The 15,258-nt window shown below is 44.4% G+C and overlaps 1 protein-coding gene across 2 annotated transcripts in view; it reads left to right on the top strand.

Moving 5' to 3' along the window:
- Positions 1 to 1,421: 1,421 nt before the first annotated feature.
- SMYD2 (SET and MYND domain containing 2) overlaps positions 1,422 to 15,258 on the top strand; it is a 54,697-nt gene continuing 40,860 nt past the window's right edge. The window contains exons 1-2 of one of the 2 annotated variants that reach the window (XM_084828804.1): positions 1,422 to 1,759; positions 12,873 to 12,936. In XM_084828804.1, the coding sequence (XP_084684930.1) occupies positions 1,578 to 1,759; positions 12,873 to 12,936 (246 nt within the window). In that variant the 5' untranslated portion in view covers positions 1,422 to 1,577. Of the gene's footprint in view, positions 1,760 to 1,881; positions 2,171 to 12,872; positions 12,937 to 15,258 lie in introns of those variants that run through there. The other variant, XM_084828805.1, reaches the window with a different exon arrangement.

Here is a 15,258-nt window from a genome sequence, read left to right as displayed (position 1 = left end):
CATCTTTGGCTGCAAAGGACATAATCAATCTGATTTCGATATTGACCATCTGGTGACGTCCATGTGTAGAGTTGCCTCTTGTGCTGTTGGAAAAGAGTGTTTGCTATGGGTGAAATAGCGGGAAAGAGTTCCTCTGAATATGTGCAAAGCACCAAGCTGGGAACTCAAATCTGATGCTCTTTTGAGAATTCTGATGCTATCTTTTGACCATCCAGTTGTTGCTGCTTTTAACTTGGACTTCTTGCCTATTTGTTTTAACACTGCATTGTTACATTTTTAATTGTAAGTCACCTTGCAAGTAAAATAAAAATAAATTTCACCTGGGACAAACTCACTAGGTGTCCTTAGGAAAACCACTTCAGGAGAAATCCTGAGCATGTTTAGACCAGAAAAAGGTCCTACAACTCCCAGCATTCCAGGCTGGGGAATGCTGGGAGTTGTAGGACCTTTTTCTGGTCTAAATATGCATAGGATCGCACCCTTAGCCCACCATCTGCAATATGGCCTGCCCTTTTAGTTATATAGCTATAAACTAAAGATCAGAGCAATGTTGTGTTAAGCTTGAAATGTGCTATATAAATGCTAATAATACTAATTAGCACACCAAGGGCACCTTAAAAAAAAAAATCAAAGTCTTGCTTTGCATTCATTGTTTCAGTAACCCTTACAATAACCCTGTAAGGCAGGCTGGCTGTATCCCCATACACTGGGAGGCTAAACCAGCATTTACTTGACTAAAGGCCACCTAGCCAGACAATACTACTACTGCTGCTGCTAATAATAATAATAGTAATTTATTCGGTCATCAAATACCTACGGCTTGTATACTGTAAACCCCTTGGGGTAAGGGCTTGTCTTCTCATTCTTTGTAAAGCATCATATACATCATAAACTAACTGTTTCGTTACTATTAGAGATGTGAAGGTTTGGGGAAAAAATGGAAAAATTAGGGGTGGGTTTCCCCCCGATTTTCTAAAAATCCACAGGAAAACACCGCCCTCCAGTTTTCCGAATTCTACCAGTTCCCACCACCACCACTTCTCTAATTCTTATCCCATCTCTCAGGAGACAAATCCTTCCCAGACGACTCCCAAGAAAACGCACCGAACAATATCCCTCCAAGTAGTGCTGCATCTCGGCTGGGGGTGGGAGAGGCGTGGGGGAGCTCAAAATGCTGCCTCTCCGCGTGAACTCCCAGGCTGCAATCGTACGCAACCGTTTCCCGGGGAGCCCTCTCCGCTGAACTCAGAACCGGACAGCCTTCCGAGCAAAGGGTTCAGGAGAAGGGGGTGGCGTGGGGGACACAAACGACCCCCCTCCTTTTTTTTTTTCTGGCTCCGGAGAGAGGAAAACTTCTCCCAGCCGCCTCGTGCGGCGCCCGTTGGCTTTAGGACCCAGCGGGCGCGCGGCGCGCTATTCCCAGGGAGCCGGCGGCGGCGGCCCATGCCCATGTATGCGCCTGGGGTCTGGCTGGCTGGCTGGGGCCGGGCGCTGCGGGTGACTGCGCTCCAGTGAGAGCGACGGGACGGGCCGCCGCCGCCGCCGGCAGCAAGACCGTCTGCGAAGCCGCCAGGGCCATGCGCTCGGAGGAGAGCCCCGCGTCGGAGGGGCTGGAGCGGTTCCAGAGCGCGGGCAAGGGCAGGGGGCTGCGGGCGCGGCGCTGCTTCGCCGTCGGGGAGCTGCTCTTCTCTTGCCCGGCCTTCACCTGCGTGCTGACCGTCAACGAGAGAGGCAACCACTGCGAGTGCTGCTTCGCCAGGTAGCGGGCGCGCTCGGCGGACGGCCCGGCCGGGGAAGGGGAAGAGGCGGAGGCCGAGCGCGGAGGCAGCGGAGGCGAGGGGCAGGCTTTGCCTTGGCGGCGTCAGCGCTCTGGGATTCCCTGTGGGTCCTAGCACCGGCGCCGTCTGCGCCTCTCTCTTTGCAGCGGGCTCCTGCCGGGGGAGGCTGAGTGTGTGTGTGTGTGTGTGTGTGTGAGAGAGAGAGAGAGGGGGGGGGTGCCGGCAGCGGGCTCCTGCCTGGATCCGACGCCCCCTCCCTCGAGAAGCCGTCTGCGTAAGCTCAGAGGTGTGGGGAAGGGCGGTGACTTCAGGATAGCCGTCTCCTCCCCCCCCCCCCCATGGCGAAACATGCTGCAGCTTGAACAGCGGCCTGAGAGACAGAAAATCCACAGGTGAAGAATCGCTTCCTGTCTCCAGATCGGGGGTGGGGGGAAGGCAAGTTGTGGCCCTCCGGAAGGGCCTACGGTTCCCATCATCCCACGCCCTTGGCGATGCCGGCTAGGGCTGATGGGAGCGGTAGGCCACGACCTCTGGAGCGTCACAAGTTGCCCGCCCCTGATCTAGATCCGCGTGTCTGCAAAAGCTGTATCTTTGGAATGTGTGCCTGCCCCTCAGCCGTGAAAGGGCAGCGGCTTTGCTAGGGGGAAATGTGGCGATGCTGGAGCAGCCGCTCAGCCAGAAGGGAGGCAAAGTTGCTTTGCCCATGTTCAGGGGTGCTTTCGTTACTTCTCATGCTCTCTAGTTGAGGCCTGGCCTTAAGATGGGATCCAGGACAAAGGTGTAGCTCAAATTAAGCTTTATTCAGTGCTCTTTGCCTAATCCCTCGATTGTCCCATGCTCCTTCTTTTGGACAGTCCCAAACATCTTTACACGGGCCTTCAAAAGAAGACATGCTCAGAATTCATGAGGGATCAGGATGGCTTAGGAGCAGGGCTTAATTGAAATCAGGGCTCATCAGGTAAAACCCTGGAACTGATTTTTGGTGCCTTGGTTCAGTCCTGAATGGTGGAAAGTGATAGAAAACAGTTCACTTGAGCATGTGCAGAATGCCATCCACTCACCATTGGGTCTGTGTGCAGCTGGTATTGCAAGACTCGCCCAGGAAAAACGTTGAACCCTGGCACCTACCATTTTAGATGTTAACCATTGGGTAGTCAGTACAGTCCTTCAGGGCGCAATCCTATGCATGTTTAGACAGAAAAAGGTCCTACAACTCCCAGCATGCCCCAGCTGGCTGGGATTTGTAGGACCTTTTTCTGTCTAAACAAGCATAGGATTGCACCCTCAGTGTACTAAACTCATTTGCCTTTTTGGACGGGGTGGATGCAAAGATAGAGAATTTGTCAAATTGGGATACAGTGGGAACTGGAAATATGGCAATAAATCTGAAGTTGCTTTTTCTTATTTTGCTTTTTTCTGAATTTACACAGAGCACTAGTTCATTTAGTAAGCCTGGTATTTCTTTTTCTGTCATTTCATTTTCCTTCAGTTCTCCATTTGGAAGAAAAAAACACACCCCTCTTTTCTGTACTTAAGAACTGACTAAAGAGGTGTGCTGGGTCAGACCAAACGCCTATCTATCTAGCATTTTGTTCTCACAACAGCCAATCTGATGCCTATGGGAAGCCCACAAGCAGGAGGTGAGAGCAGTAGCATTCCCGGAAGCGCAATTTGACAATGAATGGGCTTAATCTTGCAAAGTGACAGGTGCCAAACCCAGTGGAGGCTGGTGGCTCCGATGTCAGTTGGGCTGTGAATCCACTCCGGGTTTCAGTCAGAACTCTAAGGGACCTATCCAACCTATAGCTCCGTTAGAGTTCTGACTGGTCCTGACTGAAACCCGGAGCGGATTCACAGCCCAACTGACATTGGAGCCACCAGCCTCCACTGCCCAAACCCAAGATTTCTTAATGCAACTAACACTCTGATTGTATGTAGATTTAGGCGGGCCTAAGCACGATTGTGCCATCAGGACAAGACTTTGGGGCAGAGGTCCAGGTTACCACTCATCAGAATGAGCAGGAGGGACCCCAAATGCAGGAAGACAGGCTTAACTTATTTTGAAGTATATGAAGTCATACTTGTGAAGTTACCATCTAATGAGCTCCCCCGGGCCTGCCTTCGCCCCACCAGACCATCAAGTCCAGAGTCTAATGTTGCCTAGCTGCACCATTGAAATCAAGGAGCTTAGTGTGTCTATAACTCTCCATATGTTTGGGCTGCTAGTTGCCCCTTAAAACACAATTACTTCCCATTTGTTTGCATCATTATTACACTGGTATGGAAGAATATGTGAATCCCAGAAACAATCATTATTATTCACACAATGTCATACACATTATTAATCACACACCTTTTCTCCAGTGGGCTTTTTAACTGGCATATAATCTATTGCACATTTTCTGTTTCTTGCTGAAAGGACAGCAAAACCCAGGCTGGGTTCAGACATGATGTGAAACCATTGTTTGCTTAGCTAAACCATGGTTTTACCTTACATCTGGCCACGATGTACTTGCAAACTGTTGTTTGGGGCTGACATACTGGGATGTAAAACTCCAGTTTGGACCTGGTTTTCAAACCACAGTTTAGCTAATTGTGGTTTGCTGTAATGTCTGAATTCGCAGACAACTGACAAGCCATTGGTTTGTTTCAAAAGGCCATTGCACTATAGAAATGGGAGTTGCTTTGCCGGAAGAGGCTGCTGCACCATGGAGACAGGAGTGAACTTGTAAAGCTGAGTGTTGAGCAGATAGAAAACGAAGGCAAACAAGCACCTCTAAACTGTGGTTTGCCTGTGGTACATCTGGAAGATCAAACCATGGTGTGGGTTCTTAACTATGGTTAGCACAAACCATGGTTCTGCATTACATCTAAACCCAGCCTGAGCCTTGGAAGTCAGCACTATAAATGGCTGGTCTATAGAAAACAAATAGGTGGTATCTTGGCAAGCAAAATTAGCACAGTCTTCTCACACAATTTACAAGTGTGCTGAAATGATATCAGAGTTCTGAGATGTATAGTTTCAGACAGGTTGTTCTCTCTAATTTGTGTTGCTAGTTGGGCCTCAGTATATTTATGTCTCAACAGAGTTTTTTGGGCTGTGGTGTGTTGTAGTGTCCCCTACGAGCATATCTTGGCACTGTACTTTTTAATGTATATCAGTGACACTTTATATAATCATAATCCAGAAACAGGCATGTATGCCCTGAGGATCCCTAATTATTTCGCATCAAGGGTGATGTTAGAGTTGTTTTATAATACCCACTTTATAGAGGCCAGGATCAGACATGCCATGTTTCAGATTGGAGAGTCTGTTCATCAGTTCTTCTGATAGTTAAGATTGCAGGGCGCGGGGTGGGGGACTAAACCGCACTAAAAAATTAAAACTCTGCACCCGGGTGATCTAAATTCTGTGCCAACAAAAGCGAGATTCTGCCATCTCTATAAATTATGCAAATTGGAAAAAAAAACTTGCATAATTCTCCCTTTTTTGTTTCTTTGCATAATTTATTTTGGTTTTGCTAATCATGAGAGGAGCAAAGGCACTTTAGCACCACGGCAAATTTTATTCAGCCATCTTTCTGGCTTCTCCAATTTCATCAGGGATTGCCCACATACTTTCAAGCATTATCTTCATAGTCATAAGAACTAGAAACCTGGTTTGTTTTGTGTTTGTTTTTAAAGAAAAGCTGAAATTCTCAAGTAACTGATTTTTGTGTTCACTGTCACATTTTGCCCCTCAACAGGTGTATTGAAATGAGAATTTCCTGTGATCTAAAGACTAAACTATACATTACATTAATTAAAGGAAATGGGAGCATTTTCCCCATAAAATTGCAGGCACAGGATGCCTGATCTGGATCCGGACTGCAGGCAGGAGCAGGGTGGGTGGGGAATGGCTTACCTCCCTACCCACTGTGTTAGGGTCCCAATCTGAATTGGGGTCCAATAATAATAATGCCTTTCTATATTGCCCCATTGCCAAAGCTCTCTGGGCAGTTTATAGAGACATTAAAATACAATATACAAAATTTATAAGCCATTTACATAAAACATACAGACAATGTGTTTTATATACACAATGGCAACATATAACTAAAAACAACTTTGAGCAGTCAGTCATAACCAAAGACAGATCCAGGACTGATTAAAAGGTTATCATGTGTTGCCAAATGCCTGAGAGAAGAGGGAGGTCTTAATCTGACACTGAAAAGATAATAGTGTTGGCGCCAAGTGGGCATCATCGGGGGGATTGTTCCATAGGTGGAGGGCCACCACTGAGAAGGCCCTCTCCCTCATTGAATACTCACTATTCTGAAAGAAAAATCCTGTACTCAAGGGCAACCCATGTGATATCTAATTTGGCCCTAAGTGCCAACAGCCAGGAGTGGAGAAACTGTCCTGGGGAAAGGCAGAAACCATTTTTCCCTACACCTATCGCTGCTAGATAACTGCAAACAGTTATCCCTTCTGATAGTCTTCTTCCAGTCCTTGTATATGTGGATGAGCAGCAAACCTGCATGGGCTTGAACACCCCTCAAGTCTGGAAATCAAGTATGTTCAGCTTGTATTGGAGTTATTTATCTATTGAGAGCAGCATTTAGTTTGCTTGACAAAACATGCTTAAGCCAGCCAGCCACCCCCTCCCACCCAAATAGGTCTACTTGGGTCTGTTAATACATTTTCTAGCACCATTAACATGTTCCTGGGTAGAATTATCTGGACCTATTGTTTTGGTGGCATTGGCAAAAGCTATGCTAATTAGATTAAATGTTTGTAATATTTGTCATGGAAATTTATTGTTGCAGTTGTCACAGAATGGTAGACTAAGGATCAATATGCAAGTTCTGCTTCATATTCTTAGTAGTTCTCAAATTTGGGTATGAAGTAAAACTGATTTGGCATCTTTCTTCCTACGTGTCAAAAGCATGATTAGCTTTGCTATCAATAGTGCCTTCTTCTTGTACTGGTTATATGGTATCATTGGGAGTTAAATGAGTAAAAAATATTCTTTGAAGTAGTACAAATGTTACTGTGTATCAGAAAATATATTGGTACACTGTTTCGGGGGAGTTAACTGTGTCTCAGAAGATAAATTGATATACTGTTTCATTAAAAGTAATCTGACACTGGTAGGTTTCTCACTCAGCTAGGATGAGGTTATATTTTATTTTATTTTATTCCATTTATAAAGTATTCAAAAATTGCTACTTGCTGTGCAAAAATTAGAAATAATACAAGCCTTGTCCTCAGGCTATCAGTATAAGATATATGATACAAATGGAAAAAGGAATGGGAAGGAAAGATGAAAATAAATATATTCATGTATTCTTTATACTGTAAGATAAATTCTTTAGGAGTCTTACTGTAAGCTACTTTATCAATCGTTCACGGTACTTGCTTATTACTGACATAGGCAGCATTTAGACATAACACGAAACCATGGCTTAGCTTTCTAGGTCAAGTCCCAGTAAGCCTTGGGTTTGCGTACTCCCCCTACTCCTGTCCTTTGGTGTAGCTGTGAGGAGATTAGAAGCTTCCTCATCAGTTTTAGCTTAGCCACTGTTTAGCATGTCTGAACCCTAAACTGTAGTTAATCTTAACATATCAACATAAGAAGAGTTGTGCCAGATCAGACCAAACATCTATCTAGTGCAATATTCTGTTTGCACAGTCGCCAATCAGATGCCTATGGGAAGCCTAGATACCTATGGGTGTTTCCCAGCAACTCGTATACAGAGGCATCTGATATTGGAGGAAGCGTATAGCCATGAGGACTAGTAGCCAGTGATAGCTTTATCTTCCATGAATTTGTCTAATCCCTTTTAAAAGCCATCCAAATTGGTGGCCATCACTAGATTATGTGGTAGATATTTCATAGTTTAACTATGCGCTGTGTGAAGAAGTACTTTCTTTTATTTGTCCTGGATTTTCCACCATTCAGCTTCACTGGATGACCCTGGGTTCTAGTATCATCACAGGAGGAAAAACTTCCCCTTTCCGCTTTTTCAACAACATCCATAATGTTATCCATTTCTATCCTAACCATGTTAGTAAAAACAAAAACAAACAAAAAAACATAAGCCAGCTTCATAATTTATGGTTTGAAGTTGGTTTGCTTCCACTAGCCATATTTGTTTTCACTAGCCATATTAAAAAAGATTATGCAGTTAATCTGGAATGGAAGTGAAAACATCCGCACTCCTTATGGAGGAACAGGGAACAGGGGACACTGGAGGCTTGCTAAGGCTCACTGTTGTAACACTAAACGATGGCTAAGTATTCTATCCAGACTAGACTTTCCCAAGTTATTTACTTTTCTATCAGAGGTTTAACTTTATTGCTAGCTCCTAATTGCAGCAGTAAAGAATTAGTCTGACATCACAATTCTCATACACATAGCATAACAAAATGAATACAGAACTGGGTGAAAAGTGGCTGAAGACCTGAGTTTATGGCCTGGCTTGGTTCAGATATTTAGGCTTAATTTAGACATCACATTGAAACATGGTTTGTGCTAACAATGGTTAGAGAGCAATCCTGTGGTCTCTGGAGAATGTCCCAGGGACCATAGGATTCTTCAGAGACCCCCTCCAAGGCTGTAGAGACTGCTAAGACCTTGGAAGAGGGACTTCAGAATCCAGTCTCTCTGAACCGCTCCCACCCACTCGCAGCTGCCATGGAAAAAAATATGGCACCTGTGTTAGGAGGTTGCAAAAGCGGTCTTGGAAAGGTCTAAGTGGGGGCATTGTGCTGGGCAGGGAGGAAAGGAGAAAGGAGAGGCCAGGATACAAGAAATCTAATGGCCTCTCCAGCCCCAGCTCTGCCCCGGCCAGTGCATCTCCATTAGATGGGGTCCAGAGTCCCCTCTAGAGGGGGTGGGGGAAACAAAGGAGAATGGAGAGGTGAAAATCACCTCCGCTGCTCCTCCTGCCCTGCTGGCAGCAGCCTGGTAGGGCACTGGATACTTGGATGCCTCCAAGATCAGAGCCTTAAGAACCCACATCATGGTTTGATCTTCCAGATAGACAGCAGGCAAACCTAGGTTTGGAGCTCCTTGTCTCCCCATTTTCCATATCCTCAGCACCCAGTTTTGTAAAATCATAAGTTCATTGTGCAGCAGCCTCTTGTGGCAAAGCAATAGCCATGTTTGGTTTGTCAGTGGTTGGTGTATTCAGTCATGTTTAATAAGCCTTTTTTTTTCACACATGCAGCTCCTTCACTCCTCTCTTTGCAGTGCAAACCAGCAAGCCTCTAATTAACCATCATTTCCCATTTTGTCCAAACAGGGACACTGGCTACCGTCTTTGGAAAAAGCCGGGATATTAAAGCATGTTTTGAAGCTGGTTTAATATCCTGGCTTGTTCTGAAGGTGGTAACCATAGTTTCCCAGTTAGGACAAAACAGGAGACCGTGGTTAATAAGAGGCTTTCTGATTTGATTGCTCATGCCAGGGGCTGTGTGTGCAGGCAAAAGTCTTGTTCATATCTCAGTTTATGAAGCTGAGATATGACCAACCGAACCAGGCCAGTATGTTACATGTGTTCAAAATCCAGTCTTGAGTGCAAACTTTTCACCAATACATTAAAAAAATTGGACAGAATATTGGAGAATTCAGGAAAATGAATGCTCTTTTTGGAAGGAGAATACCTGGACAAAATATCTTAAAAGAAGGGAATGAAAGTTGCATATGGACATTGGTCACCTATATTTGTTAATACTGAAGAATCTTTGTCTCAATGTTGTGCGCCACAGTCCTGAAAGATGAGACAAGTTTAGTACATCAAGAATGTTGGTGGTTGTATCCCGGAGGCTGTAATTAAGGTATACACTGCAAAATATTTGTCAGGGGATTAAACAGAATGATCGTGTCAGCTTATTGTGTATGTAAGCACATACTCACCTCATTTAATCACCACTTTTTCTCATTAAAAATGTTGGCCTTACTTTCAAGTCTACAAAGTGTTACTTTATTCACAAATATGCAGTAGACCATAGGTGGAAGCAAGCATACCAGGCAGGATATCCGCAACATCATATAAGATCACTGGGCACCCCCACCCCCTATGCTTTCAACCTTTTGCTAACTCTGCCTGCCTCTTTCTCTCTCTCTCTCTCTCTCTGCTTCTGGTTCTCTCTATTTCTGTCCCCAAACTGCACATTCTTCACATGTGCCTGGGCTCCTCTCCTTAGCTGGGCATATAAGGTGTTCTACCTTCTCTGAACTTTGATGGCTTTCCCATTCAAAACATTCAGAGAGGTCTTTGTATCTAGAAACCATCTTCTTACAAGTAGCTCCCATAAGGACACATCTGCTAGCCATCACGGATTGTTAAGAAATATTAACGTTCTTTTAAAAAATCCCAGACTCTGATCAGGCATTGCTTTTAAAGGCAAACCTGTAGTGATAGTCTTGCCCATAGTAACTGGACAACAATCTCATAACAATCACTTAAATTTAGTACTGTGTTGGTTGTGGAGAGAGGTACATTTGTTTTGTAAATATATCTTGGAGCATGTATGACTAAGGCCCTTTGCTTGCACTCAGGTGTAATGTGTTGCATTGCAGATGTTCTGCAAAGCACATTAGCTTTGCTGCAATGCAGTATGCTTTGCAACTGAGTCTGAGAATTTCCTTTTGGTAGCCACTGTGTAGAAATGTCCCAAAGGGACATTTTTTTCGTTTGGAGGCGAAAAAAAAACCCTTCAGGATTTATCAGTTGCAGAAAACTCTGCTTGGAAAGAGGGCTGTCAGTTGAGCTCCCTGGTTGCAGGAAACTCTGCATGTTAAATAACATTCTCCGGCATTTAGGCTTCAGAGAACGGGATTGTTAAATTTATTTTCTTTTAGATATGCAAACTCCAGTATTAAATAGACACAGAAAGGAAGCATTTGAACTTCTTGACAAATTTTAATTAATATATTTGATGGAATCTGTTAGACAAGTTGTATTGTGCTTATTAGATTCAGTTATGCAGAATACACTCAAACTGATACTGTGATCTTGGGATAAATCTCCCTTTTTATATGACAGCTCAACAAATTACTCCCCCTGCCCCAGTCTTGCTCAGTTAGAAACATAAAAGTTGATGCATACAACCACTTTGTACCATCAGAAGTCATCATAAGTTGATATTCTTCTGTAGTTTTCGCCAAGTTGAACAGGTTAATGCTGAAGCATTTGTGCAGTTCATGATTCATGATACTCTGGTTCAACTCTTGGGCAAAGTTTATTTTTTTATTTAAAATATTTATAGTCCGCCTTTTATAGCAGGAGCCCTCCCATGTTCAGGTGCAACAACTAGCCACAGTTCATTGTTACAAGCATAAGGTGACACAGCGTTTGTGTGTGTTCCTCCTTCCCTTCCTCACACAAGAGGAGGATATCTAAAGCTTTTTCTGGTTTGTTCTAAACCACAGGTTCCCATTTTATCCAAATGTGGAAACTGGTTTTACAAACCACAAGCCAGGATACCAAACCAGGATCAGATCCATGGTTTCTTCCTACTTCTGAACTGGGCTTTTGTTTACTTGCTTTTTCTGCTTAGGATTTTTTAAAGAACATAAGAAGAGCCATGCTGGATCAGACCAAGGATCCATCTAGTCCAGCATTCCGTTCACACGGTGGTCAACCAGCTGTCGACCAGCAAACCTCAAGCAGGACATGAGTACAACAGCACCCTCCCGCCCATGTTCCCCAACAACTGGTGTACACAGGCATACTGCTTCTGATACTGGATGTAGCACATAGCCATCAGGACTAGCAGCCATTGACAGCCTTCTCCTCTAGGAATTTATCTGATCTAGGAATTTTAAAGCCATCCAAATTGGTGGCCATCACTACATGTTGTGGCAGTGAATTCCAAAGCTTAACTATGCACTGTGTGAAGAAGTGGTTCCTTTTACCTGTCCTGAATCTCACAACAATCAACTTCATGGGATGGCCCCGGGTTCTAGTGTTATGAGAGTGGGCGGAAAATGTCTCCCTATCCACTTTCTCCATACCATGCATAATTTTGTGCACCTCTATCATGGCTTCCCTTACCTTCCTTTTTCCAAGCTAAATAATCCCAACTGTTGTACTCTTCCTTCATAGGAGAGATGCTCCAGCCCCTTGATCATCGTAGTTGCCTTTTTCTGCCCTTTTGTGGAAGGCGTTTCAGGATATGGCAATTTGCTGTTAGGAAATGTCTTCCCATATTCCAGTTTCATTTCTGAAGTTGAGTTAATAACAGAATCACAGGACAACTCAGTCTGTGGGTAGGGGAATTTGAAATAACTCCGTTGTCATGGATTACCTGATAGGGTTCAGAACTGCTGAGAGTCATAATCTTTTGGCGGGGGGTGCTATTGAAATGGTGCACCCTCAGAGACTACTGGATCCAGAATGATTCTTGAAAACTTTGGGAGATTTTCCTGCCACTAGAGCTGAAGATTCTGTCAAAGCTCTGATAGATCTGTGGAATGGTGAGATGACCCAGGCATTTGACACTAATGCTCCAAGGTGCCCTGTCTCATTGTGTCAAGCTGAGGGTCCTTGGTTTTTGAAGGAGCTGTGGGAGCTTAGGGAGATGGCTAGAGTGACACTGGAGTAAGACTTGGATTGAACATGGGTTGGAGCTCATGCTAAGGCCTATTCTGTGTTTGTCAGCACTAGTCTCTGGTCTTATTCTCCTGGTTCTCCTGGGTCTCCCCACTGCCCCAGAATTCTTCCATGCTTCATCTAGTCCCAAAGAAATCAGGACAGGATTTTTAATAGGAACGTGGAGGCAGAGCTGTGCACCTATGCTAGTTATCTTGGGCAGCACAGCTGTAGCTTAGAGATGCTCCTATTGGATGGTGAGAAAGAGGGCAGATCTTGGGAAGTGGCTAGAAATCAATGAAGGCCTATGGAATAAAGCCTCCCCCAGCACACCTTAATTCTTATATTTTAAAGAATAGCTATTGAAACCACCTTTGGCCATAAAAGTCCGAAGTGGATTTTGATTGCTCAGACTTGCCTTTGCATGCTGCAGTGCTAAAGACGATCCTGTTTTTATTATTCACTGTCACTGGGTAGGCATAACAATTGTGTATTTATTTCTTTTTTTAAGGAAAGAAGGATTGTCCAGGTGTGGAAGGTGTAAGCAGGCTTTTTACTGCAATGTAGAATGCCAGGTGAGTGTTGCAGCACTATGAAGGAAAAAGGTGATTCCACTAATATTTATAGATGATTTACAATGCTTTTATACCAATCTTCGAGTTAAAAAATAAAATAAAAAATCCAGGGCAGTTTACAGTAGGTAAATACAGGGACTTAGGATGCTGGGTTTTAAAACAAACAAACAAAAACAGTAACCTTCATAGATTCTAATGTAGCATCGAGATAGGCTATAGTGTTGGGGTCGGCCATCACTGTGGGATTGGAGTCGCAGCCTGAACCATTCTAAGAATTTGGAAATGGACATAATGTGTCACCGAGGATCAGCTGTGCTGGGTCATAGTACCGCTGAGCCATTAGATTAGTAGACTGCTACATGGCCCTAATTGCTTCAGAAGCTTCTGCCTACTTTAAGCAAACCAGATGGTTTAACATTATTTCGCTAAGCTGGTGAGGATGCTCATGCCTAGCTGAGCAATCAGAAAGAAAGGCTGGATTTAGCTTTGGGGGTAGGTGGGTGGGAAGAATCTGTTTGCAAATGCTGCTGCTAATAATAATAGTGTGTGTTTAGAAACCAACTGTGCTTCTACTAGGCGGTCATATACATTCATTACAGCGGCAAAGGAAGCTAAAAGTAGGCCTATTCAAATAATTTATAGTTGCTAAGAAGGATTTAATGCACAAAAACAAAGGCCTCTAACCCCATTGTGTGTGTGTGTATGTGTGTGCACGTGTGCATGCGCGTGCACGCATGTGTGTGCATGCATGTGTGTGCATATTGCTGCTTAGCATTCTTTCACCTACTGTTGTAAGTTGAGGGCCAGACTACACCTTCTGCTAATTGCGTAGGTGTAGCTGAGCCAGCGGACACTCTCTTTCCTTTTTTTGACCCCCTGCAGGATGGTGGTGGAATTCTGGGGGCAGGAAATGGGGGGGAAGTTTAATCATTCCCACCTGGAGTGTGCTGAGCCCAATCTGAATTGAGACCACACACAACTACACTGGAGTAAGGAAAAATATCAGGCTCAGATGCACCTACACGATTAGCAGAATGTGTGGTTTCATCCAAAGTCTAAGGATTTTCTCTGACACATTGGAAGTGTGTCTGCGTTGTAGCTCCTCCCTCATCCCCCACCTCCCAACCCCACCTCGACTGTCTTTGGCCGAATTCATGAAGCCCTTTTGGAGGTTAGAAACATGACCAGGATGCAAGCTAGTCTTAGGAAAGTGCTCCTCTGTAAAAAGATCAGAAGCTACCATCATGTGAAAACTGAACAGGGCAAGGTTACTTGACCTGTCTATCCCAGAAAGAAATGTTACACTAACTGGCACTTTAGTTAACCTTACTTTCTTTTAACAATACTTTTATTAAGGTAGTGTCCTGGATGTTTGTGACTAATGCAGCACAGACAGACAGACAGAATCTGGAGAAAAATTGAGATGATTACTGAAGGCTTTAAATCATGGGTGGGGAACATTTTTTCTGTCAAGGGCCACTTTCCCTCAGGGGCAGTCTATTAGGAGCTGCATGCCAATGATGGCCAGATGAGAGCCAAAAATGCATGGGTCCATGCCCTCTCCCCCTCTCTTTTTTCCTCTCTCTCCCCCTCTTCTTCCCTACATAGCAGTCTCTGGGGGAGAGCCAAATTACCCTTGCCAGAGATCTGAACTAATCTGTTACAGAGAACATTTGACTTTAGGCTGAGGGCTGCAGGTTGTCTCCCTCTTCTTCAAATGAAATATGTCTGGTGCTTTTGTTGTTTTCCCTTATACTCCTAAACAATATTTTTATCCTGCCTTTTGGCCACAGAAACGGGGGTGGATGGGCATTAAAACCATCTGTTCAAAACAGAAGAACAGAAACAGCATTCTGTCCTCAGAATACATCCTTCTTCCCCCTCTTTGGTGCTGCGGCTACCTCTCCAGAGTGGGTGGGGCATGCCACTCATATATGTACCTGCCTTCTTTTTCTGCTGGCTCAGGGCAACTGACTGGGCATTTCCATTGTGATGGAGCTCTTCCTTTGAAAAGAAGCTACAGGTAGGCATTGTCATTGATTTCACCAGTCATGTTCAGGTGGGAAGTCCTGTTTCATCTACCATCAGCATCTACTGCTCTGACCCATCTGACTTCGTAATGTTTCACTAAGTGGGGGAGTGGTACAGTCCAGCTGGAGCAGGCACTTAACATGGTATTCATCTGCCTCCCTGCCTGCCTGCCTCTCTCTTCTCTCTCCACAAGCCTGTGTTGTGAAACTGTGGAAAAAGCTTTTTTTAAGTTCACCATAAAGTCCTGTTGTACTAAAAAACATTCTTTACATAAAAGTGGTGTGTGGCCAG

The sequence above is a fragment of the Heloderma suspectum genome, chromosome 1 (genome assembly GCF_057233095.1).
Source record: "Heloderma suspectum isolate Gila_16-S chromosome 1, 16-S_ref, whole genome shotgun sequence".
In the NCBI taxonomy this organism is placed as follows: Eukaryota; Metazoa; Chordata; class Lepidosauria; order Squamata; family Helodermatidae; genus Heloderma; species Heloderma suspectum.
The sequence above is the reverse complement of the archived record's forward strand: the minus strand, read 5'-3'. Positions and strand labels throughout refer to the sequence as shown.